We start from the raw sequence: 25,880 nt of genomic DNA on the forward strand, positions 1-25,880 counted from the left end.
GGAGATATTCTCTCTTTCTCCTGTTTTCAGAAACTAATTATACTACTTAACAGTAAATTATCTTATAAGCAAATTAACAAAGATTTTCTCCTAGTTTCTGTTGATTCAGCTTTTTCCGTTGAAAAGATTTCCGAACAATTCCCTAGAACTCAAGAACTTCTTAATTTGTAGTTCTAACTTGGGGAGTCTTCAACTTACATTCTTCCTTTATCTATGTAAAATATTCTTCGCGTGTAAATAAAAATAAATGAAATGAAATCTATAAGTTTTACGACCCACGATCAAGGGCGCCGATCCTAGTCGAGCCGGGAGCTCGTCCCCCCCCCCAAGTCCTATGTGGGTCACCGTGTATTTTTATGAATATATTTTTTATATGTAGGGTTATATGTATTTTTTTATGAATATACCATATTTGGCATAATTTGAATTCAATTTGCCTTAAAATCCTCATATATGCTTTCTTAGACCCTTGTCTGCGACCAAACACACATCTGAATGGACCCCACTCAAAGTTACAGAGAAATCGACACCCTTGCCCAGGGTTATGCCGACTACGCTAAAGGAGACGGTGATGATGAGAAATGGATGAATCGCTGAAATGAAGAAAGTGAGACGAAACGGGAGAACCTCCACACATGGTGTTTATCCACCAGAAAGCTTACTTGGTGCAAGCTGGGATCGAACCAAGGAACCCATGCGCCAGAGCTGAACGCTCTACCACTGAGTGTATAAATGAAGTTAGGTAGGTTACATACGTGTCATATCTCTGATGCTATTAATGCTTTCTAAGAAAAAAAATATTTGAACAAGAACAGACGCGTACCCAGAAATATATGGTGGGGATTGTCCGAACTTTGGAGGGTCCACCAGTAGTAGTCACTATATTTAGTTGGTATTTATATGGTATTATTGTTCACTTAATGAAGTGATAATTAATGTTAAAGTACTGTAATCTATGTTCTCAGCAAAAATAATAAAACTATTTTGTAATAAGAATAGAAATATGTAGTGCAAGATCAAATTTTTAAGGTACGTCAACTATTCCTCTTCTACAACAACCATAATTTTCAAACAAAATGTAAAAATGTCTATCGAGTTATCAAGTTTGGGGGATAAGGGTCCGAATCTGGTGGACTACCCCCCTGGTTACGCCCCTGTTCAGCAACATGTCGTTTTTTCACTTTTTTGGGGGACATGATTTGTCCTAAGTTGAAGAAAAATTTTAAAAGCAGTAATATGTTGGGTGTATCAAAAGTTCGGGCCGTTGGCTAACTCCGTTACACAGGTAAGGCATTTAATATACAGGGTGTTTCAAAACAACATCGACAACGTTTGGGAAGTAATTCCTGACGTCAAGGAAAGACAAAAAGTATAGAGCAACCTGGGTGCACAAATGCTTCCTTTCGGAGTTATAGGCTGTTGAAAACATGAAAAAGTGAACTTTAAAGGTCCATAGCTCCAATACTATGGGCCCTATCATACTCGGGTTAAGACTTAACTTATGAACTATTATGTGTTCTATCCAAATATCCATGTTTGAAAATCTGGCTGTTCTTCCTCAATAATTTTTGTAGAGGTAGTTGGTGAACACTTCAATTATGTGGTCGTAGCAAAACTGCCTTCATAAAAATTGTTGCGTGAGTACCTTAGAATTCTGAAACATGTATTTTTGGATAGCGCACATATTAGTTCCTAAGTGAAGTCTTGACCCCACTGTGATAGGTCCCCTAGGGTTTTGGAGCTACAGACCTTTAAAGTTCATTTTTTTTTCATGTTTTCAGCAGCCTATAACTCCGAAAGAAAGCATTTGTGCATCCAGATTGGTCTATACTTTTCGTCTTATCTTGGTGTCAGGAATGCTCTCCCAAACGTTCTGTTTTTGAAACATCACACATATTTCCAGTAGTTTTCGTAGTTTGAGGAAAATTTCCCTAATCTAGGGAAATTTCGTAGGTAAATTTATCGAAAAGGGAATTATCGATAAAACGTTAAGATCCAGGGAAATTCTCGGCGTGATTGATTGACCAATATAAATGCTTAAATTCTTTCTGTGTTCTTCATAAATAAACGTATACAATAGCAATATAATGTGTGTCTTTGTGTGTGTGTTGAAAGTAGCATAATTTGCTTTCAATGTTTGCCGGATGTATTTGTATTTTTTTGTAAAAAGAAAAGTAAAAAATAGAAGCAAAAAACAAATGTGATTGATACTTCCTTTAATATAGTTTAGTTAATCTTATTACATAACTCCTGTCATAGGAGTTGGACACTGAACAAACGAGGGATAATTGGATAAGAAAAGGGAAAGTTCTGTGTAAATCGAGTTAAGTTTTCTTAAGGAAGTCAACGAACATTTATTTTCAGTTTCGCAGACTGTTCCAACCAAATATAAGGGCACACAAAAATGACACAACGAGTGTGCACATGCGCATTGTTATGTAAGGAAACTCAGACTATTTTGAGTACGTTTCTTAACAATGGTGTGTTGCTGGGATGGTGAGAGCGCAAAGAAACAGGTTGCTGAACTGGCAACGTTGCTCTTTCATTTAACGTAGGGCGCCTTACTAGTGTGGAGCCCAAACGGCAGGTGCGATTTCAAAAATTCCACCATTTTAGCAGTGGTGGATCTAGAAGATATAAACTGTGGGGCAGCCAGCACCCAGACTATGATAGGTGTATATAAACTTTTAAAAATATATAAATAATAGCTTAAATTATTTTATCACTGAAAAACTGGGGGCCTAGGTCCCGGGCCCTGGCCTAGATCCGCCACTGCATTTAAGGTTGAACACCACTTACTTCCAACATCTTTTCTCTTTCGCCATTTTGTCGAATCTTTACTCATAATGGGGTTAATCTATGACCCCTGACTTTTGATACACCCTGTATATATTGCTGAATGATTTGATCAAGTTGATTTTGGTTGATGGGGATATAATCTTTTCTAGCACCCAGGTTTCTCGAGTATGTATCCCAGCCAGATATTCCTCACCGGACATCGAACCGGGGACCACATACATAGAAAAGACGCGCATTAGTATTTTTTATTATTATTATTTTGCGTCTCAAAATTATGCTCTGGGGGCCGCGGTGGCTCAGTGGTAGAGCGTTCACCTATGGTGTTTGGGTTCCTGGGTTCTATCCCAGCCCCCGCCAAGTGAACTTTGTGGTGGACAAGCACCATGTGCGTGGGTTTTCTCGGGGTTCTCCCGTTTTCTGCCACTTTCTTCATTGCACCATTTCATTCATTACTCATCATGAGCGTCTCCTTTAGCCTAACCGGCATAACCCTGGGACGTAGAACTCAAACATTTTCAAAGTTATGTCTCGTAGTCTGAACGAGACGGATTATTAATAACAGTGAATAATGGTGGAAGAATTGGTGGAATGCAAATGTGGGAGGAAATGGGCTGAATCCTAAGAAAACCCATGGAGACGATATTGTCCATCTCAAAACTCACATCGCCTGTAATCGAAATAAAGTCTCCTTGTCTCGTTTTCGAAGTAGATTTTAAAATTCGGGATAATACGAAAAATTTCGCAGGTCTCGTTGGCAATACTAGTTCATTCAAGTTAGTTCTAGAACGCTGCTTTAGTGTTACACCATTCATAGTAAGGGTAATCGTGTTAGCTACCGTATCTATTGCAAAATAATAATAATAATAATAATAATAATAATAATAATAATAATAATAATAATAATAATAATAATAATAATAATAATAATAATAATGATAATAATAATAATAATAATAATGATAATAATAATAATAATAATAATAATGATAATAATAATAATAATAATAATAATAATGATAATAATAATAATAATAATGATAATAATAATAATAATAATAATAATGATAATAATAATAATAATAATAATGATAATAATAATAATAATAATGATAATAATAATAATAATGATAATAATAATAATAATAATAATAATAATAATAATAATAATAATAATAATAATGATAATAATAATAATAATGATAATAATAATAATAATAATGATAATAATAATAATAATAATAATAATAATAATAATAATAATAATAATGATAATAATAATGATAATGATAATAATAATGATAATAATAATAATAATAATAATGATAATGATAATAATAATAATAATAATAATAATGATAATAATAATAATAATGATAATAATAATAATAATAATGATAATAATAATAATAATAATAATAATAATAATGATAATAATAATGATAATAATAATAATAATAATAATAATAATAATAATAATGATAATAATAATAATAATAATGATAATAATAATAATAATAATAATAATAATAATAAAATAATAATAATAATAATAATAATAATAATAATAATAATAATAATAATAATAATCGAAATTTCAGTTTCGTTCGAAAGGTATCGTGCGGAGTAACGGACAGACGAATATACATAGTAAAATTACAATCTTGATTTGATTTCATTTTATTACATTTTATTTCATTTGATTTTGTGTTTATCGTTCCTTTCGACAGCGATGCTTTATGAGACGTGGACCTAGAGCTTAATGTGGGATCCGAACCACATGAGCTTCTGCCAGGAGTAGAACCCGAGGTCTCTTACATTTAGCCACGAGGGAGGTCTCGTTACAATCTTGTAAGACCGATTAACATGATCCAAATAAATCATCGTATGTGTGTGGTGATGTCGTTTTTATAATGCCTTAAAATAGCTAATAGTATATTCACTCGATTCCACTGATTTCTCTATGGTTTTATTTATCTAATAAGAATTCACACGTATATGAACTTTCAACTTAAACACAAGAGGTTTCATATAGCACATATTTTTCTATTTGCCTAGCTACTAAAAATCCTTGCACTCGCTATATGAACTGTGTAAACCATATCGCTGAGATACCACGTTTGAATTTCCGCGTACAAGCTGGTCAACCAGCAGGGTTGCTTCTGATACACGATGTTTTGTGATGTCACGGAGTTTTTCGCCTTCTATTTTTTTGCTTTAACCACATGCGTGGATAGAAGGGAATTTCCCCCTACTCAGCGGGAAACACCAGCGCCATCTCAGTGGGAGTCTAATGAAGCTTCGCGCAGAGAAAGCGGGAAAAGCAAAAAATAAATAAGTGAACCGCATAAATGTTAGCAAAACATTCTTTTTTGCTCAGAAAAGAAACAATTATTACAGAAAAAGAAATTTCAAGAATTTTTTGTACTCTTGCTCTAACGAAGCTATAAGCTTGTCATGATAGTTTATGAGAAAAGTGTACTAAACACCATTAATTCAACGTCCCACGGTTATTATGCAGGACGTGCTTCTGAAAGTAGGGTCTACTTAGGTGTGTATCCAACATAGGTATTATTCCACACTAAGCATCGAACCCAGAACCACGCACACAGAAATAGTGTTGCCTACGAGAGCAGATTTGGAACTATTTCATAGCGAAAAGGTGTAAAAGTGCTGAATCGTCTCGGAAAGTATATGTTTCTATCAGTGGCGTATACGATTTTGTTTCGGGGAGGTCTTAGCTAACTTTCGGGGGGGGGCTTTGCCTGAAAATATGAAAATTCTGCAAGATATCTCATATACTTTACTATACTAAGTAAGATTTCGGGGGGGCTTAAGCCCGGAATCCCCCCTAAATACGCCACTGGTTTCTATTGAATTAGGCCTGTCTCGTCTCAAAAAGTATGTTTCTATTGGATGAGGTCTATCTCGTCTCAAAAAGTATATGTTTCTGTTGAGTGAGGTTTATCTCGTCACAAAAAGTATATGTTTATTGATTGAGGTTTTATCGTCACTTAAAGAGAATGTTTCTACTGGATGAGGTCTATCTCGTCCCAAATATTATGTTTCTATTGGATTAGGTTTGTCTCGTCTCAAAATGTATATGTGTCTATTGGATGAGGTCTATCTCGTCTCAAAAAGTATATGTTTCTGTTGGATGAGGTTCATCTCGTCACAAAAAATATATGTTTATTGGTTGAGGTTTTGTATCGTCACACAAAGAAAATGTTTCTGCTGGATGAGGTCTATCTCGTCTCAAATATTATGTTTCTATTGGATGAGGTTTGTCTCGTCTCAAAAAGTATAACTTTCTATTGGATGAAGCCTATCTCGCCTCAAAAAGTATATGTTTCTGTTGGATGAGGTCTATCGTGTCTCAAATATTATGTTTCTATTGGATGAGGTTTGTCTCGTCTCAAATATTATGTTTCTATTGGATGAGGTCTATCTCGTCTCAAAAAGTATATGTTTCTGTTGGATGAGTTTTATCTCGTCACACAAAGAAAATGTTTCTGCTGGATGAGGTCTATCTCGTCTCAAATATTATGTTTCTATTTGATGAGGTTTGTCTCGTCTCAAAAAGTATAACTTTCTATTGGATGAAGCCTATCTCGCCTCAAAAAGTATATGTTTCTGTTGGATGAGGTCTATCATGTCTCAAATATTATGTTTCTATTGGATGAGGTTTGTCTCGTCTCAAATATTGTTTCTATTGGATGAGATATGTCTCGTCTCAAATTGTATATGTTTCTATTGAATGAGGTCTATCTCGTCTCAAAAAGTATATGTTTCTGTTGAATGAGGTTTATCTCGTCACACAAAGAAAATGTTTCTGCTGGATGAGGTCTATCGTGTCTCAAAAAGTATATGTTTCTGTTGGATGAGGTCTATCGTGTCTCAAATATTATGTTTCTATTGGATGAGGTTTGTCTCGTCTCAAATATTATGTTTCTATTGGATGAGGTCTATCTCGTCTCAAAAAGTATATGTTTCTGTTGGATGAGTTTTATCTCGTCACACAAAGAAAATGTTTCTGCTGGATGAGGTCTATCGTGTCTCAAATATTATGTTTCTATTGGATGAGGTTTGTCTCGTCTCAAATATTGTTTCTATTGGATGAGATATGTCTCGTCTCAAATTGTATATGTTTCTATTGAATGAGGTCTATCTCGTCTCAAAAAGTATATGTTTCTGTTGAATGAGGTTTATCTCGTCACAAAAAGTATATGTTTATTGGTTGAGGTTTTGCATCGTCACAAAAAGAGAATATTTCTGCTGGATGAGGTCTATCACGTCTCAAATATTATGTTTCTATTGGATGATATGTGTCTCGTCTCAAAATGTATATGTTTCTATTGGATCAGGTTTGTCTCGTCTCAAAAAGTATATGTTTCTGTTGGATGAGGTCTATCTTGTCTCAAAACTGAGGTCAACAGATGGTTATCTTTTGTCATACAATTAAGGCCGGCTTTAGAATTTTAATTTTTGGATAGGCCTGCTCCCTCGCTTATGAATACATATACGCATTTGATTGATAAATGACAGTAGAAAATTACTTTTATAGTAGTGGTTGTTGCTATTTGTTAAATAATTATCTACTACTAATAAGAAAAGTGGAAAATATACAATATTTACTCTCTATTGTATCTTTTAGCCTTTATATATTTTTCAAAATTTTTGGGTAGGCCCGTGCCGACCCTGCCTATCCGCTAAAGACGCCACTGCATACAATGTTCAGTGTCATTTTCTTCACAAAAGCTACCAAATATTGAAAACTGTTCTTTCAAATATGTAACTAACAATGAAACTAGGTAGGCAAATAAACATGGTGATGCAATCATAGATTAAAGGCGACAGTAATCAAAAGAGCTACTAACGTAAGAATAAAACTGTGTAATCTAATTTACGTCAAGCTTATGGTGTTATAAACCTTATAAAAACATGAAAATACAAATTCTGAAAATTAATGTACTTCTTGCACAGAGAATAGTCCCTGCGCACCTCTGCAATTTACGTAATCTAATATTAAATATATGGAACTTCTAATCGGCGATGTGTCACCTTTGCGAATCACTAATGTAGTGTAGATAACACTAATTTATGATGACGATAATTGATACAATAATTAATTAGGATAATTATACAGTTGGACCTTGATAACTCAAATTCCTTGATCACTCGATTTTTTTTCACATTCTCTTCAATTCTCCATAACACTCAACGTAAAAATAACCTTTGTAAGTCGAATGTTTAAAAATTACAGCTTGATAAGTCGAATTTTAAGGGTTTTGTAATAAATTATATTTAAAAACATCGATAACTCGAACTTTCGAATCTGCGAACATCTACAAGTCGAAGTTTATCTCTACAAGTCGAATTTCTCTTGATGTGACCTCGATAACTCGAAGCTATAACTTCTATGCCTTTACGTAATTGTTGTCATTGTTGCTAGTCCTGTCATTGTTGCTTATGTCTATCTTATTCTTACTAGTCATCTTATTTAATTTAAAGAACTTTCACAACTTCTATTTGTAGACGTAGAATGAATAAAACTTCGAGTTATAGAGGTTGAATGAGTGAAACTTCGAGTTATAGAGGTTGAATGATAAAAATTCGAGTTATAGAGGTTGAATGAATAAAACTTCGAGTTATATAGGTTGAATGATAAAACTTTGAGTTATAGAGGTTGAATGAATGAAACTTCGAGTTATATAGTTTGAATGATAAAACTTCGAGTTATAGAGGTTGAATAAATAAAACTTCGAGTTATATAGGTTTAATGAATAAAACTTCGAGTTATGGAGGTTATATAGTTATTTTTCGCTAGGAACGCCGAACCTCGATATCTCGAAATTTTGTTGTGGCCACCTTGATAACTCAAACTTTGATTACTCGAAGAACTCGATAACTCGAATTTTTAGTTGTTCCCTTTAGCTTCGAATTATCGACCTGTACTACTAAAAGACTTATAAAGTGTTCATCTATCACATTGTTTGGCAGTTTGAGATTATGTACCTTGAAATATACCTTTGTTACCAAACATTTCTTTCTTTCAGCTGTTTTTGTTGTAAATTTCTCCTGTTTGATTTGAAAAGTAGAACTCATTACTCTGAGTTCATAGAGGTATGGCAGGAGTTTCGAGATGCCATTGCTCAATTGTTGGTTTTATCTCTGCAGGTATTCTCGCACGCAAAGGTTTACTTCAGCATCGGCGGCCGATACTTCACTGGGGAGCCTGTCATTTTCTCTTACATGCCAGATAACGTTATCGAGTTGGCAAGGAATGTCACCATCAAACTCCATCACAGGATCGGACGATTTATTAAACTCCAGCTTTACTTCGCTTCCAAGTGGATCATGATCAGTGAAGTCTCTTTCGATTCAGGTAAGTGATTCACACAATCTTCATTTTATTCTTTATTCTTCCTTGTAATACGTGTAGTAAGTTGTTTATTTTTCACTCTTACTTTTTATTAATAAGTTTATTCTTCATTGTTGTTTTAATGAGTTTATTCTTCACTCTTGGTTTTAATAGTGAGTTTATTCTTCACTCTTGTTTTTAATAATTAATTTATTCTTCACTCTTCTTTTTTATTAATGAGTTTATTCTTCATTCTTGTTTTTAAAAATAAGTTTATTCTTCACTGTTCTTTCTAACAATGAGTTTATTCTTCTCTCTTGTTTTTTATTAATGAGTTTATTCTTCATTCTTCTTTGTAATAATTCATTTATTCTTCACTCTTGCTTTTATTAATGAGTTTATTCTTCTCTCTTGTTTTTATTAATCAGTTTATTCTTCACTCTTGTTTTTAATAATGAGTTTATTCTTCATTCTTGTTTTTAATAGTGAGTTTATTCTTCACTCTTGTTTTTAATAATTAATTTATTTTCACTCTCCTTTTTGATAATGAGTTTATTCTTTACCGTTCTTTCTAACAATGAGTTTATTCTTCTCTCTTGTTTTTAATAATGAGTTTATTCTTCACTCTTGTTTTTAATAGTGAGTTTATTCTTCACTCTTGTTTTTAATAATTAATTTATTCTTCACTCTTGCTCTTATTAATGAGTTTATTCTTCACTCTTGTTTTTAATAGTGAGTTTATTCTTCACTCTTGTTTTTAATAATTAATTTATTCTTCACTCTTGCTCTTATTAATGAGTTTATTCTTCACTCTTGTTTTTAATATTTAATTTATTCTTCATTCTTGCTTATATTAATGAGTTTATTCTTCACTCTTGTTTTTAATAATTAATTTATTCTTCACTCTCGTTCTTAATAATGAATTTATTCATCGCTCTTGATTTTAATAATGAATTTATTCTTTACTATTGTTATTATACTATTTATTCTTCACTTTTGTCAACGAACTTAAAAAGTTCGTAACTGAATTATCTATGTCTCTCTCTGCGTGTGTGTGTGTGTCTGTTATTTGCGAAATTTTCAACTTTGAGCCCTTCATTCAATAAAGCATCAAAAACTATCTAAGGAAGTGATGGAATTTTTTCGCGTCACTCTTACCGTTCCCAAGAGATTGGCCAAAATGTGCCGATTTCGGGAGATTTAAGGAGCCATATCTCGGGAACCGTAAGTCATAGAGAGATGATATTGGTGTTGATCAATACCTAAAAGGATGGTGAACATTTTGATGGCAAATAATAACCGGTGGGCACTGGCTAACTGGCCACTAATTTGAAGAGAGGCAAAAGCACATGTAGTCAACGTGACTCTCCCAGTTCAAATGTTTATCAGAAAAGAGCCCTATTTTTCAATTTGTCCCTTTTACCTCGCGGTTCATTGTGCACACCTCCCTCTCCCCGAAATTTTAGATATGTCCCTTAAGGGTCTTCACTACAGCAAAATTAAACTACCGCTAATTTTAGAGGTTTTTTCTAATATCTTCAAAACAAATAAAAATATTCGAAAAGTGGAAACGTAGTGAAGTAGACAATGCAATTTTGGAAGTGGTACATTTCCCACAATTCACCTATCTGCTTTCGGTATGCCGCTATTTACAGAATCCACAAAAAAAATGCTAAACCTATCTACAGTTACAAATCGAAAGCAGATAGATGAGTTGTGATAACGGTATCACATGCAAACTCGTGTTGTCTAGTTCACTACGTTTCTGCTTTCTGAATATTTTTTATTTGTTTTGAAGATATTACAGAAAAACTCTAAAATTAGCCATAGTTTAATTTCGCTATAGTGAAGACCCTTAAGTATAAAAATTCCAATCAGTTTTATATAATATGTACTGGAAACCGTAAAGTTTAGCATAATATAAAGTTCAAATGTCAGTACAATTTCACTGACACACTTTTCATTATTCCCAATCCCTTTTGTCGGAAAGTTCAGGGTAAATTTGAAGCGTAGAAAGAATTGCTTTTTATACTGGTGGGAACCGAACTCCATGAATAAGTCATTTAAAACTTGTATTAGTATCTTTGGTAAACCTTCATTACGTGCGTATTCTTCCGAAGAGATATTTGTGTGAGTTGCCTCATTTTCTGTTGTCACTACAAACACTTAAACACTGTTCTCACCCAATCAACATTCCTTTCTTCCATGTCTCTTTTTCTATCTCCGTTCTTCTTTGCGTTCCTTTTAAATCTATTTTGCTTTTCTTTTTGGCAATTCTTTGTGTAACGTTTCGTTTCTTTTCTGTGTAGCCATATTTTTCAAAGAAACTGCTCAAAGAAAGAAGAATTAAACGTAATGATATGTTGTTCTTTAGAACACATTTTTTGTCATTCCTAGAAAGGCTTGTCTATTTTTTTAATCTCTTTTCATTCCAGTGAAAAACTACAAAAAAAAAAACTTTTTATGGATACTAAGTAAGATCAACGTTCTCACTTCTTATGTGTATGTGCGTGTCTCATTTTTCTTGTTAACAAATACTTGTAAGATAAAAAGAAAATGGCTGCTGGAGTCGATTGTTATTGGTCTTGTATGTAATGTCCTAGTTTGCGTATTTTGTTTTCATTAGCGAATTTATAGCCACATAAAATTGAATCACACTTATATATTTTAATATTTGTTTGTCGCAACAGTTGTAAGGTTTACGTTTTAGGGAAACGTAAACTTTACAAACTAGTGCGTCTACTCGCGTTAGGGAAGAACGAAGCTGGAGGGCCTGTGCTGCACCGCGGTGTTGCACTTGTAAGGAGAAGGCGCGTTAACGACAATGATTATGCGGATAAAGGAACAGTTGTTTATTTCGTTATGTTCTTATATGATGGTTTGTTTCTCATGGTTAAAAGTAGTGCCATTTCCGTATGTAAGTAAGAAAAACTAACCCTTGATGTTAATGTAAACTTGATCCAAAATTTGTTAATATCCATCTCTAATCGTAAGGTTTTGTCCTCTTTCGCCATCTAGTGGTAATTATAGTTAACTACAATGACAACGTAACAACATTATGTTGCAGTTTTCATACAGTTTATTGAAGGTTTTCTAAAGTTTAATGCAAAGAGAAAGCAGTGATGCTGCATCTATACAGATATCAATGGCGGCGATTAGGGAGAGGCAAGAGGGAGCAGTTGCCCCCCCCCCTTTTCTCATGTGACCCCTTAATATATATAGTTTCATTTGGAAATGTAAAGTTTTTGTGTGTATTACTAGCTCATAGAAAAAAATGTGATATGTAATATTTGCCGTTGAGTGAGTTCGTATTGGTTATTTGTCTCCCCGTGAAGTTAAAGCTACGGAAATTGCGTTCTAATTGAAATTCAAAGGAACTAATATTGCAATTGCGTATTTCTTTAAATGTTGTAGCATATGCTTGTATTATTTACTGTCTTTTCATTTTCTAAGAGTAATAACATACATTTAATGGCATGTGTGGAATTAAAAATATAAGTTGTTCATTAATCCCCAGTTTCAATATTAACTTCTATAAAACAAGCCTCATTATTCATTACTACGATTAATATTATCCTTTCTATTTATTTGTTTTGCAAATTTGTTATTAAATAATCTGATCATACAATTTTCCAGACAGAATTTTAAGATGTTAATAAGCAAGGAATCAAATCTCTTTTTACACTGTTGTTGTTTAAGAGTACAAAGAGCTAATACCTACTTGCGTTGCTCTTGTCAATTTACTTAATGCAATATGAAATACAATATACGGTAGTTTAGCTGAAAAAGATAGTATCCTATTAGTTATGCAACCTTTCGTCAAACAAGGTGTTAGAAACAACCAGAAAAACTAACATTGATATACATATATGCAGATCATGTCTTCCCCTCCCCCCCGAAGACTTTTAACGTCCAATCGCCGCCATTGATAGATACTTATTGATTTAGTGGAAGTAGCGGGGGGAGGGGGAAATACAGCTTACCAGATTAATAATGCATTCTACCACTTTCGCCATTAGAACATTTCTAATGCGACGTAGAATTTAATCATAGATGTCTTGAGTGGTAGCAAGTACAATAATATTCACCATTTCGCGCTCAGTTCCATGTGAGAGACAATGGAGCAAGAAATCTGCTCCGGATTCGTGTCTCCAAAATGGAACACTGATGTTACCGTAAATTGTGTTCAAGTCTGGAGATTAGGCAGACCAGGGGAGGTGTTCAACTTCATACCATCATTAGAAATTGGTAATGTTGTAAAGTATCTAGCTCGTTAAGATTAATAAAAGTTCAAGACACCGGAGTGGAAGTGTATAACCTATTGCTTACCAGACGAACAAAAACATCATAATTCACACACGCATATATATGAGAAGCAGTAAAAAAAAAAAAAAAAAAAAAAAAATCCGGAATTTCGTTATAGTTCTTAATTACTAAAATATTTGCAAATAATTACTTAATATCTGCAAAGTAGGCACCTTCGGTACACACACATGTGCTTCACCACTCCTGCTATTGCTGGAAATACCGACGATCAGTGGCGTATTTACGATTTTGTTTCGGGGGGTCTTTGCCTGAAAATGTGAAAATTCTGCAAGATATTTCATATACTTTACTATAGTAAGTAAGATTTCGGGGGGAATTAAGCCCGGAAGCCCCCCTAAATACGCCAGTGCCGACGCAAGTCCTCTTTTAGTAGCTTCCGAACTTCAGCCGCGGTCGTGTTGGTTTTGATCCTATTTTTAGTCCACATTTGAGGTTGATTTTCAGCTGTAGGAAGAGCCAAACATCCGATGGTGCTAAACTGTTTCTAAGGCTATGAAAGTCTCTGAAGCAGATTTTCCCCCAATTGGCACATGAACTTGATGTTTCGGCACCACACACTCCTCCGTTCAGTGACACTACTCATACACTGTCTGTTGTGACCTGTTCATTCATAATTAGGGATCCTACGAATTGTACTGCATATGATTCATTGTGGTTGCATCAGAAATACCAAAACTATAGCTTACTGACTGCCCCTCATATATATATATATATATATATATATATATATATATATATATATATCACATGTAGGGGAGTAATAAAAGACGCAGGTCTTTGAAAAACAGAAAACAATAGGACCACAAACCAGAAAAAGGGTTTCTGACTGAATATTATTTAAAATACCAAGGAAACCTATATAATTTCTATAGGGGAAAAATACCATAAAATGCTCCAAAAGATGTGGTAAGCAAGAGAGGGAAAAGAGAAATACGAATAACTCAGCGGAAATTTGACTTTTAGCTAATTTTTCACGGTCTTCTGATTCCGTGGAATGTCAATCCATATTCTTTACTTTTCAACCCTTTTCTAATTAGCAGTTTTCGTGTTTTCCCCCTTCAACTTTTATCCCCCTATATATATATATATATATATATATATATATATATATATATATATATATATATATAGAAAAGAAATGGGGTGAGAACCCCCTCTTATTTCTCTTTTCAAATACAGAGCACTTGTCTACAATTTCTCGCTGTAAACACGACTTTGAACAAACACTCTTATCCCCAGCTTCCTTTGATGGTAATTTTTCAAAAAAATATTTTTCTCCATTAGATTTCCTCAAACTCTAGAATATTATTCTGACTTTCTCTCTCTCTCTCTCTCTCTCTCTCTCTCTCTCTCTCTCTCTCTCTCTCTCTCTCTCTCTCTCATAGTTCAAAATATGTGCGTTTCTTTGCAGTGAAAATTAGTGCAAATAACGGTGGATTAATTGCTTTCCAAGAAAACCGCTGAGTGCTTCGAGATTGTAAATATTTGTTCTAATTATAATTGCAGTGGCTGAAGAAAAGATAAAAATTAATATTATTACATACACATTAAAAGAAATGGCTTCCCCCCATTTCTTTAAAAATAAATTGTAATTCCAAGAAAATAAGTTTTTTTTTTCGTCCTCAAAAACATAAAATATTGGTCGTATGGATAGATGGTTGACCTAAGCAAGATTGGTTTATGTAGTTGGTGATTTTATATTAGTATTAGCAAAATACCCATTCTTCACACGTTGAGAATACGTTTCATTTTGGGCATAAAGTGCTGAATTTGGATTTAAACGGCATCGGAAGTGTCACTGTTCGTTTCAGTGACCCCTAAAACTATGGATTCCGCAGTAATATTGGTCTTTTTCGATCATTTATATATATTTCCATCCCAACCTCCAAGTTGTGGATCTAAATTTGGTTTTAAACGGCATCGGAAGTGTCACTGTTCGCCTCAACGTCCCCGAACACTAATATCAGTCATTTTCGATCATTTTTATATATATCCCCCCTCCCCTAAGTTGCACCGTCCAAGTGAAATGATAAAAAACACCCCAGGCTCGAACCTTGTTAATGTTGAAAATTTGATCGAGGTCGGTCGGGTAATTCGATAGTTATTAAGTCACAAACATGGTCAGTTTCATTTTTATATAGATGGATAAAGCAAGGATGATGAAACAAAGAGCGCGTATCATACACACGCAAGTATTTCGTAAATGTTAACGCATACAAGTTGCCATATTTGATTTTAAAAGAAGTTTAGTTTACTAAAACTGTATTATTTATCCTGTCTATTCGTGTGTGTGTGTATCCCGTCCTGCAGGGAAACTACTTTGTGGATCATTAGTAATTTTGGCCAGAATGTAGATCAAATGAATCGATTTCGTTGAAGATTATACAAAAATAATACAAAATTAATAAATTTGTAGTAAATAGTACAAAATAAATACACATATTATTTATAAAGTAGTTAACAAGGAACCAAGACAACATGATGTCATCAATTACCGTTGAGTTCATTTTTCTAGTCGCTGCCTTAACCTAGATTTTTGGGTAATTCAAATTCTGATCACACTGTAATTTGTATGGATGGCAACACTGATAATTTCCCCGATTCTTATTTTCGGATGTAGAATAACATTATCTATTATTGTGGTAAGTTACATTTCATTATCTCTCTTCACTTACGAAAAACGGACAAAAGAAAATTTGTTAGCTTTTCATAAATATTTAGTAGTCTGCCTCCTTAAAACTGATCTAAGCTGTTTAAAGAAATTATTATTCGTAATAAAATTTCCTAAGAATGATTCTCATTTAATTTAATTTTCTTAAGAGAAATGATGTAGGATGTTTGATGATATGTCGATAATAGACATTATGCATAGGCCCATATGTCGGCAGTAGTTAAGGAACACTCCAGACAGGAATTTGCCTTGAACACCCCTTTTGTAACTTGTTTCTTTTAGCTCGTTTCTCTTTGTAGCAACCATTAGGAAACGAAGATGGATGATTGGCGGTGTATATAAGCATTTTCAGTAGCACTTGTTCTTCCCCTGGCTTCTACGTTCCATTATGAACCCCTTCTCTTCTCAGTAGAGAGAGAGAGAGAGATACAAAAAACAAAAGAAAGAAAATGTGCGGTAAAATTCCTGGTCGTCTGAACGATTGGGGTCGTTTTCAATTCCTGTCACTTGAGTGCGAAACGAAAATACGTTGCATTTGTCTTTGTAGCTAAGCTACAAGGCTCGTTGCATACTCCAGCGCCACCTAGTTACAGCGAGCCCGTCAGCAAGCGAGGGGCTCAACTCATCTTCTGTGCTACGTGCTTCGAAGGCCAATGTTTTCTGCCTTTGAAAAAAGAAAATTCGTTGAAGAATGCCGCTATAAGATGACGTTTGAAATATTGCACCATAGATAGATGTTGTTATTTTTTCTTTCTCATGACCAGACCGAAAGCAGTTTTCTACAGTCGCTCTAGAGGGATGTTGCCTTTGTACTTATAGAACAGTGTTAGGTTCTACGGTTCTTTCGACACTATTTTCTAACTGACGAAATGTAAAGAAAAAGGTCTGATTAAATGTTTATACAGTAAATCATGCTTTTAGCGGAATCGAATGGAACTCGCAAAAATATCCGTTAAAGATAGGTTTCCGGTTAACAAAGCTGAAGCTATACTAAAAAGAAAATTTAAATCATGTAAACACAAGGCACGACAAAGGTTCTTGCCGCTCTATGGCAGTGGTAAACAAAGAGCAATACAGTGAACAATATATACCTTTAAGTTTCGAAGTAACCTCTATCAGTATCCAACGCCTTTTGCGAACGTCCCTGCAGCTACGCAATACCCTGGTGATAAAGTTCGACAATCGTGGATGCAAAGAAGTTCGTGAGTGCGTTCCGCAGATTTCCCTCATTTGCGAAGGATCTCCCACGGAGAAGCGCTGATCTATTGATGTAAGGTCTGGTGAATAATGTGCATGGCAAAGTTTTTCCCAACCAAGTTACTGAAGGGTCTTCTGGGTCCTTTTTGTCACATATGGCTTGGCATTGTCGTACTGGAACAGCACACCTTTTCGATTCACCAATGCCGCCTCCTTCTGGCGCAATGCACAACGCACCTTTTGCAACTGCTGACAATAGAGGTCAGTAGTGGTGGTCTGACCAGGTGGAAGAAGCCCATAATGCACCATTTGCCGACAATTCCACCATACAGAGAAGATAACATTTCGTGGGTGCAGAGGTGGTTTCGAGGTGTAAGGAACAGAGTCACGTGGAAACAACCAATGTTTGAGGGAGCGCTTGGGAGTGTCATAGAGGATCCACTTTTCGTCATCAGTGAGTAAATGATCAAAGATGAGTGTCTTCAAGTGAAGAGTGAGCAAGGACAAACAGGCTGTCAGTGGCTGCTGACAGTGTTGGATACCCATTTGCTTAACTTGTGTGGCTTCCCTGTCCTATGCATGTGCATGCAGTCTTAACTGTTTTAGCGAAAACATGAAACCTTTCTACAAGTTCATCACACGTTAAACCACTGTGTTCCTCGATGTCTGCTTTCAGGACCTGGTCATCCAACATATATGGTCGTCCTTGCGAGATTCATCCGAAAGGTTTTCATTCCCGAACAGAATTTCTAGAACCAATGCCTCGCGGACCGTTCATTCACAGCATTCTCCCCAAATGCGTGGCCGAAAGATCCACTTTAAAGTCATACAACAAACACACGCAAACAAGCTGATTAGATACCTCCCTTTCTCTTCGACATTGGACGAGGTATGACTGCTATGTGTGCGCAACGTGCTTGTATTACTGAAGGTCGATGATCAACTAACTCCTTATCACTTGGCAAGCACGTGCGTCATTTCGTTTCCTCATGATTAATGCGACGTCAAAAACGGCAAGAAGTTTATTGGTTACTTTGTACCTAAAATGGACATAATGAAAATGAAATAAAATCTTTCAGTTTAACGTTTCATGATTATGCCCTTTAGGCTAAGAGAGACGATGATAAAAGCAAGTGAAGGGTGATTGAAGAATTGGTAATAATAATAATAATAATAATAATAATAATAATAATAATAATAATAATAATAATAATAATAATAATAATAATAATAATGTGGAAAGAAACGGAAGTACCTCGAGAAAATCCACGAGTACGATGTTGTCCACCGCAAACTTACCTGGTCGGGAATCGAACGAGAAACCCCACGCACCAGACATAATGAGATCAAATAAAATGCTATGAGTATCTTATTCAGTTATAATATTTATTTCTGCTACAAATTACTTCATTCAAAACTTACAATGAACAGAAAAAAAAAATATTGTACACACGTTAATTCTTTTCCAATAGCCAAAGAGGGTTTTCTGTACATATTATTGTTTGACTTCTCGGCGTTTTGCAAACATTTTAGCCTTAGAAACCACACTAAGCATATCAGAATTATTTCGTCGTTAGGCAAACTTTTGCAGTTTCTTTAAACTTTTGACAGTAAGTCGTTAAACTACATTCTTGTTCTAGCTTAATATCATATTCCTCTTCTTTCTATCTGGTCTTCTCCTTTTTCACTTTCCTTATACCTTGGCCCGAGCCCAATCCAGCCCGAAAGTACCTAGGCCCTGCCCAGCCCGGGCCCGAAACGTTTTGGAGATTTTCGGCCCAAGCCCGGCCCGGCCCGATAAGTTTTTCAAAATTCTTGGCCCAAGCCCGGCCCGGGCCCGATAAATTTTAAAAGTTTCATTTTGTAACATTTTTCGCGAGCACAGTTCTTCAAGGTTTGTCTTTATTCTAATTATCGTTTAACGAAAGTCAACAATTATTAAAGAATTGCAATTAATCGGCCAAACCCCGCGCGACCTGAAGAGAAATCAGTGTCGGCCCGCCCAAGCCCGGCCCGTGCAGGTCTCTAATACCTAGGTAATTTTCAAGTAAAACATCTGAATTCGTTGCGTCTGTTCTGGTTTGCACTTCACTGTCTGTTTCCGCAGACAACCTAAAAAATCATGTAAACATTGCCTTCCCGAACTTAAAATCTTCCGTTAGAATACTTATTTTGATGTTCGTTGTCCGCGTAACATAGTTTACGTTTAATAAAAAGAGTTTAACAGTTTCCATCCTTAAAGTCATTGGACCGATAAATATTTCCGTTTAATAAGTGGACCGTTAAAAACAATTTTTACTGTATTAAGCTGATTGGTTGATTTGGAATTTAACGTCTCTTTCAGCACCTAAGCTACACGAGACGCGAGAATTCCCTTGTGGCTATATAGTAAGCGTACGCAACCTTTGGCGCGAGAAACCCGGGTTCGATTTCTGATGGGACCATATGTGGATCGGATCCCACTGTAAGTCTACATCTTATAAAACCTTCCTTGTGAAAGGGATGTCAAATGTCAATCCTGCTAACCAATAAAACTTAACGTGAAATCCGGACCATTTGACCTCCCGACGGGAATCGAATCCAGGTAACCCGCACGTAAGACGAGTATGCTCATCACAATCGTTGTAACGAAGGAGCTAAAGCAGCTTAGGCTTGTTTCTTAGCAGAAGAAAATCCGAGCTTAAATCTTCCTCCTGTCTGCTGATTTTACATTAAAATAAATATTTCTTGTAGAAAATAGACTTCATGATGATGGTAGTTAAATTTACTAAGCTGACCTTCTATTTGAATACTACATTCATAAATCATGTTTAGGTTGCATTAGTTTAAGGTTACATGGACAGTGCTAAAGTAAATGGTCAAACAAATCCAAGCATATTGTTTGATTGTTGTCAAATACAAGAACTCAATTCTCGAACAGTAGCGACAACCTGTTCCATTTAGTTAGTTACCACAGTTTTGATATGAAAACTAGTCTTGTCCTTGTCACAAACAAGATCCTTATCATTGAAGGTGGAAACAAGTTTTTTTTTTTTAAAAAAAAAGAAGAAGAAGAAAAATTAACAGATGTAATAGAAAAATCAAGAAATAAATATAAAAGAGCTAGTTACACTGGAATTGCAAACTGATATACTAAGAATGAAACTTGATATTGAATTCTGTAGAAAGGATATTTCCTCTCCAGATGTGTTTACTTTATCTATCAGTAACATAATGGATTATTATTTAAAGCAAAAAAAAAAAAAAAAAAACAGAGAACCAGATTGTAGTGTTTAGGCCTTTCTGAGTGTGAGTGCACTTTCCCTCCCGTTCGTTGTTCATGATCGGATAATATACTCAAAATAGCTGTTTTTAATATTTGTTCTTTCTGGAGAAAAGGAGGGAGCGGCAAATGATGCCATTTCTTGGGTCGGTATATATTACCTAGGGTCGGCCCTGAGCACAAGGCTTGCTGGTAAAAAAGGACGCAAGTATAAACTAATGAAGCATTGCATTCAGATTGCAATCAGTCATTGTATTCAATTTATTCGTTCTAAAATTAGTTTCTCAAACCATATTTGTATTAAGGTATGTACTTTTGTTGTCAACTGTACAAACAGTCAGTTAATTATTTTATATATTGTTTAGGTAGAAAATCATTATGAGAGATGTCTCCTCCCGAAGGTACTTTGCCATGTTGCCCAATTTTAAAAAAATCTTGTTCCCCGCCTTGTTCTCTGTTATTACGTCTTAAATTATGAAACATCAGTTATAATAGAACGTATGATGTGAGTGACTTTGTAGAGTCTCTTTGATGAGCGCTTCCCAGACATTAGTGTTTGTTTATTCTGTTTCTTTTGTCGGTCTCTGCAGAGAACTCATGTCTATCATCTCCTGTGGATTTGTCCATGCGGGTAATAATGGATGGAAAAATAAAAATCCGTTCTTTTCTGTTTTGGCATCACATGGCCACCAGATTTCATTGGTGTCATAGAATATTTATTCAGCTGTAAGTGTTGTTGAATCAGTTTTAGGATTTTTGCAAGAAATCATTTTCTCTAGCTGAAAATCACGCCAAGTGTTATATATTTATGTGCTGGATCGCTATTGTGAAATATAAGACTGTTGCTATAAGAATTCAAAACTGCCGTGTTTACAGTAGGACCTCGATAACTCGAAAATAAAGGGAATAAACTAAAATTAGAGTTTTCGAGTTACCAACGTGGCCACAACAAAAATTCGATTTGATTTGATTTGATTTTCAGTTTAGCTTTCCTTTCAGCAGCGAGGCTATATGAGACGTAGACTTACAGCTTAACATGAGTTCCGAACCACATGAGCTCCGGCAGGGAATTAAACCAGCGTCTCCAACGCCAAAGACGCGTACGCTAATCGTTTACCCACGAGGGAGCTCAACAAAAATTTGAAATCCCGAGGTTCAAAGTGACTATATAGCCTCTATATCTCGAAGTTTTATTCGTTCAACCTCTATAACTCGACATTTTATTCGTTCAACCTTTATAACTCAAAATTTTATTCCTTCAACCTCTGTTACTCTAAGCTTTATTCGTTCAACCTTTATAACTCGAAATTTTATTCGTTCAACCTCTATAACTCGAAGTTTTATTCGTTCAACTTCTATAACTCGAAGTTTTATTCATTCAATCTCTATAACTCGAAATTTTATTCATTCGACATCTATAACTTAAAATTTTATTCGTTCAACCTCTATAACTCAAAATTTTATTCGTTCAACCTCTATAACTCGAAATTTTATTCGTTCAACCTCTATAACTCGAAATTTTATTCGTTCAACTTCTATAACTTGAAGTTTTATTCGTTCAACCTCTATAACTCGAAGTTGTAAAAGTTCCTTAAATTAAGTAGGATAACTAGTAAAAATAAAATACTGTACATGTATTGTTTTGGAGAGTGTTTTCATGTCGAGACATGAGTAAAACACAATTACAGTACACATTAGCAACAACACTGAAAAAAATAGAAACTACTTTTAGGTACAGTAGGACATTGTACACATTTCGGACACTCTTTGAATACCTCTAAATGACACATATTTACCCCTTGTAGACACTGCGTTTTCGTAAGTGTGTTCCAGATGTATGTAGAAAATGTGAAAAATATGTATCGTCACTTTGTTTTCGAACTGTTTGACGAGAAAAGGTGTTTTAAATATGTCATACGAGATACTGTTTTCGGAGAATGAACGCTTTACGACACGCGAAGCACACTTTATAAATACACACTTGTTATATTTCCCCCTTCAAGATTTGTACTAAAAGTGTTTAAATTCTGTTTTATTTTTTTACAGTGAATGACAGAACTAGCAACAAACGTAAAGGCATAGAGCTATAACTTCGAGTTATCGAGGTCACATCAAGAGACATTTGACTTATAGAGGTCATATCAAGAGACATTTGACTTATAGAGGTAAACTTCAACTCAGAGAAGTTTGCAGATACGAAATTTTGAAATACCGAAGTTTTTAAATATGATTATCTTTTTTAAAACATTCTACTTATAGAGGTTATTTTAATATTGAGTGTCATGGAGAGTTCAAGGGAATATGAAAACTTCGAGTTATTGCCTTATTGGGATTCGAGTTATCGAGATCCAACTGTATCATTTTTTTTAAAATGAATTTACTCCCAAGTAAAGAAAATGAAAAATTGAAGAGCGGGTGGGTTTTGGGAAGGGCGTGAAATTTAATCCAAAACAAGTATCGATATCGACACCATATCCAGTAGGAGATTGTTAGCCCCATTGCTAAGGTTGGAGTTGAGTTGATTTTAGTTTAGCGTCCCTTTCAGCAGCGAGGCTATATGAGACGTGGACCTACTGATTAACGTGGAATCCGAACCACATGAGCTCCCGCCGGGAATCGAACCTGGGTCTTCCACGCCAAAGGCACGTACGCTAACCGCTTAGCCACGAGGGAGCTCTGCTCAGGTTAGAAATAACAGAAATGGGAGGGTAGTATTTGAAGTATATACAGTAATGACTCTTTCCCTTAACTTTATGTTTTAAGACCCATCAAATATGACTATATTTTTGCTAAATCCTTTCGCCATTTCTATTCTAATTTTCTTTCTTAATTATAACATGAAGTTATAGAATATCAATTTTTTGCAGTCCCAGTGAAAGGTAACTTTACCGAAGAGGAGGAAGAAGAGGCGCCATTGTTAACAGAAGACAGGGAAAAGGAATACCCTTTACAAAGGGACGAAGTGCAAACGACGCCTACAAGGGATGACAGAAACTTCGGTGAGTTCTCTATTATGGAGTTTGATATTCTTAGTTTGGATCCTATGAGAAGCAAAAGATAACATTCACAATAGTAATATAATATTATTCGTTGCATGTGTACATACCGGAATTAATCATACCAATAGTACGTATTTAAATTGCTTCTAGGCCTACTAGTGATTCTGTGCATTACAATATCTCAACCTGTGATGCTCCACCATTTCCATCGTACGTACCGAAAAGTGAACATCAACTAAATTTTCTCTACTTCACTTCTAAAAAGGTAAGCTCTTGGGTCGCCATCTTAATAGAAACTACAGCTAAATAACGCATCTGATTTACTTTCGAAGAACAAGAGCTAAAGGGAAGCGGATGACCAATGGACAGGCGCATATTGTCTAACACTGCATATCTATATGCTATGGAATTCATCTAAAGAGATCTTCAATTAATAACGATGTTCAAAAATCTCCCATCAGTAGTAATACTTTAATCAAGGATCTTATAAAATAGAGGATCTGCCCTTATCACAAAATCTTGAAGCCATACGTCACAGTTTCACTACCCCTACTCTGCCCATTCTGCCCAATAGGATCGCAATGTCTTGAGCCAACAATCATGGCGGAAACGAAAGTAGCCAATCAGACGATGGCGGAAACGAGAGTAGCCAATCAGACGTGCCGATGCTCGGTTGTTTTTTGGCTTCACCGATTTAATAGGATGAAGATATGTATGGGCAGATCCTCTATTTATAACAACCTTGACTTTAATATCCACAAATATACAGTAGATTTAACTTTCTTTTCTTCTACTCCCAATTTTCTATCCTACGACGTGACATTTCAAGGAAATGTCATGACATCTTGGTTTTATACATTTTACCATATATAATATTTAGTATAACAATTTTGAAAAATAGCAAAGAACATAGAAGATAACTAATTAATAAATTAATATTACGAACAAAGAAAAGCAAATTAAGAAACAAAATGTAACGGTACTTTTGGGGCCGTTACAAACCGACTAATTTTTTTCAAATTATATAGTAAGCTGTAAACTCACTCACAACTTTGTTTTATATTACAAACAATCAGGTCTGTACCCAAGGGGGGTCTAGGGAGCCCGGGCTCCCCTAAAATTTTCACGGTAGGCTTGCAAATGAACTATAATATGGTGATAAACTATTATATGGTTGGATCGGGCCCCCCTCTAACTTCTATCGGATCCCCTCTACATTTTTACGCTGACTACCGACCTGCAAACAATGCCTCAAACACTATTGTTCATGTTATATACGAGATCCTTCCAGAAAGTAAATTCTTTAGTGCGGCAGACACAAAGGAGACACATTGAGCGTGAAACATTTATTTCCACTACTGGAATTTAGACATTTGTCAACCGTGAGATCAACTTTTGTACTCCCCAGAGCAGAAGATTAACTAACACCCTCGTCTCAGATAACATGATGTGTCATTATGTTGTGTGAACAACACTTCATTGCTAGCTACCATCACCTCACCGCATTGTTCTGTATTAATGGCAATAAATCAATAATTCCTTATATCCACTCCCAGTGGCGTATTTAGGATTTTGTTTCGGGGGGGCTATGCACATTCTCCTGAGTAGGTATATATACTGGGTCTACAACAGTTATTATATATATAAATTTACCTATTTCGGGAAGGGCTTCATCCCCCCTAAATACGCCACTGCCCTTTCCTAATACCTTTTTACTACACTTAAATTGATGTCACTGGCCCAAAAGAATGCGTTACCTTCTGTGAGCAGCCCATCTATTGATGGGAATGAAACTGCACTTTTAAAAAAAGTTAAGCTATTTTGAGGTATTGTTTATAATGTGAAACAAAAAATGTTTATAATATGAAACAAAATAATGATTGTCTTTATAGTATGAAACAAGATAGTTGTACATTTAAGATGTTATTTATAATATGGAACAAAGTAGTTAGGAATTTTGATTCAGGGCTATCATAACGAAAAAAATAGTATGTTCGAAGAGAATTTTAATATGGATCAAAGTAGTCCTAAGTTTGAAGTATTGTTTATAATTTGAAAAAAGTCGTTGATATACTTTTTAAGGTGTTGTTAATCATTGCATAATTTCACTACTCGTTAATGATGATGTTAAGTAGGCAAATTATGTGATTGTGACCAATTTTTCAAATACAGGGTTAGCTTAAATGATTCATTAGGTTTCAAAGCATTACTTAGAACTATACGACATGCAAAGACGGGTGATACATGAAGAGATAGATACACTCACCA

The 25,880-nt window shown here is 34.9% G+C and overlaps 1 protein-coding gene across 2 annotated transcripts in view; it reads left to right on the forward strand.

Annotated features, from left to right (window-relative positions):
• The window catches only part of Ddr (discoidin domain-containing receptor 2), a 934,573-nt gene that overhangs the window by 781,471 nt on the left and 127,222 nt on the right, over positions 1-25,880 (forward strand). For both annotated transcript variants that reach the window (XM_081764059.1, XM_081764060.1), the window contains exons 8-9: positions 8,974-9,181; positions 23,481-23,612. In XM_081764059.1, coding sequence (XP_081620185.1) covers positions 8,974-9,181; positions 23,481-23,612 — 340 coding nt within the window. The remainder of the gene's footprint in view (positions 1-8,973; positions 9,182-23,480; positions 23,613-25,880) is intronic.

The sequence above is a fragment of the Thermobia domestica genome, chromosome 7, assembly GCF_964235325.1.
Source record: "Thermobia domestica chromosome 7, izTheDome1.hap1.1, whole genome shotgun sequence".
Classification (NCBI taxonomy): Eukaryota; Metazoa; Arthropoda; class Insecta; order Zygentoma; family Lepismatidae; genus Thermobia; species Thermobia domestica.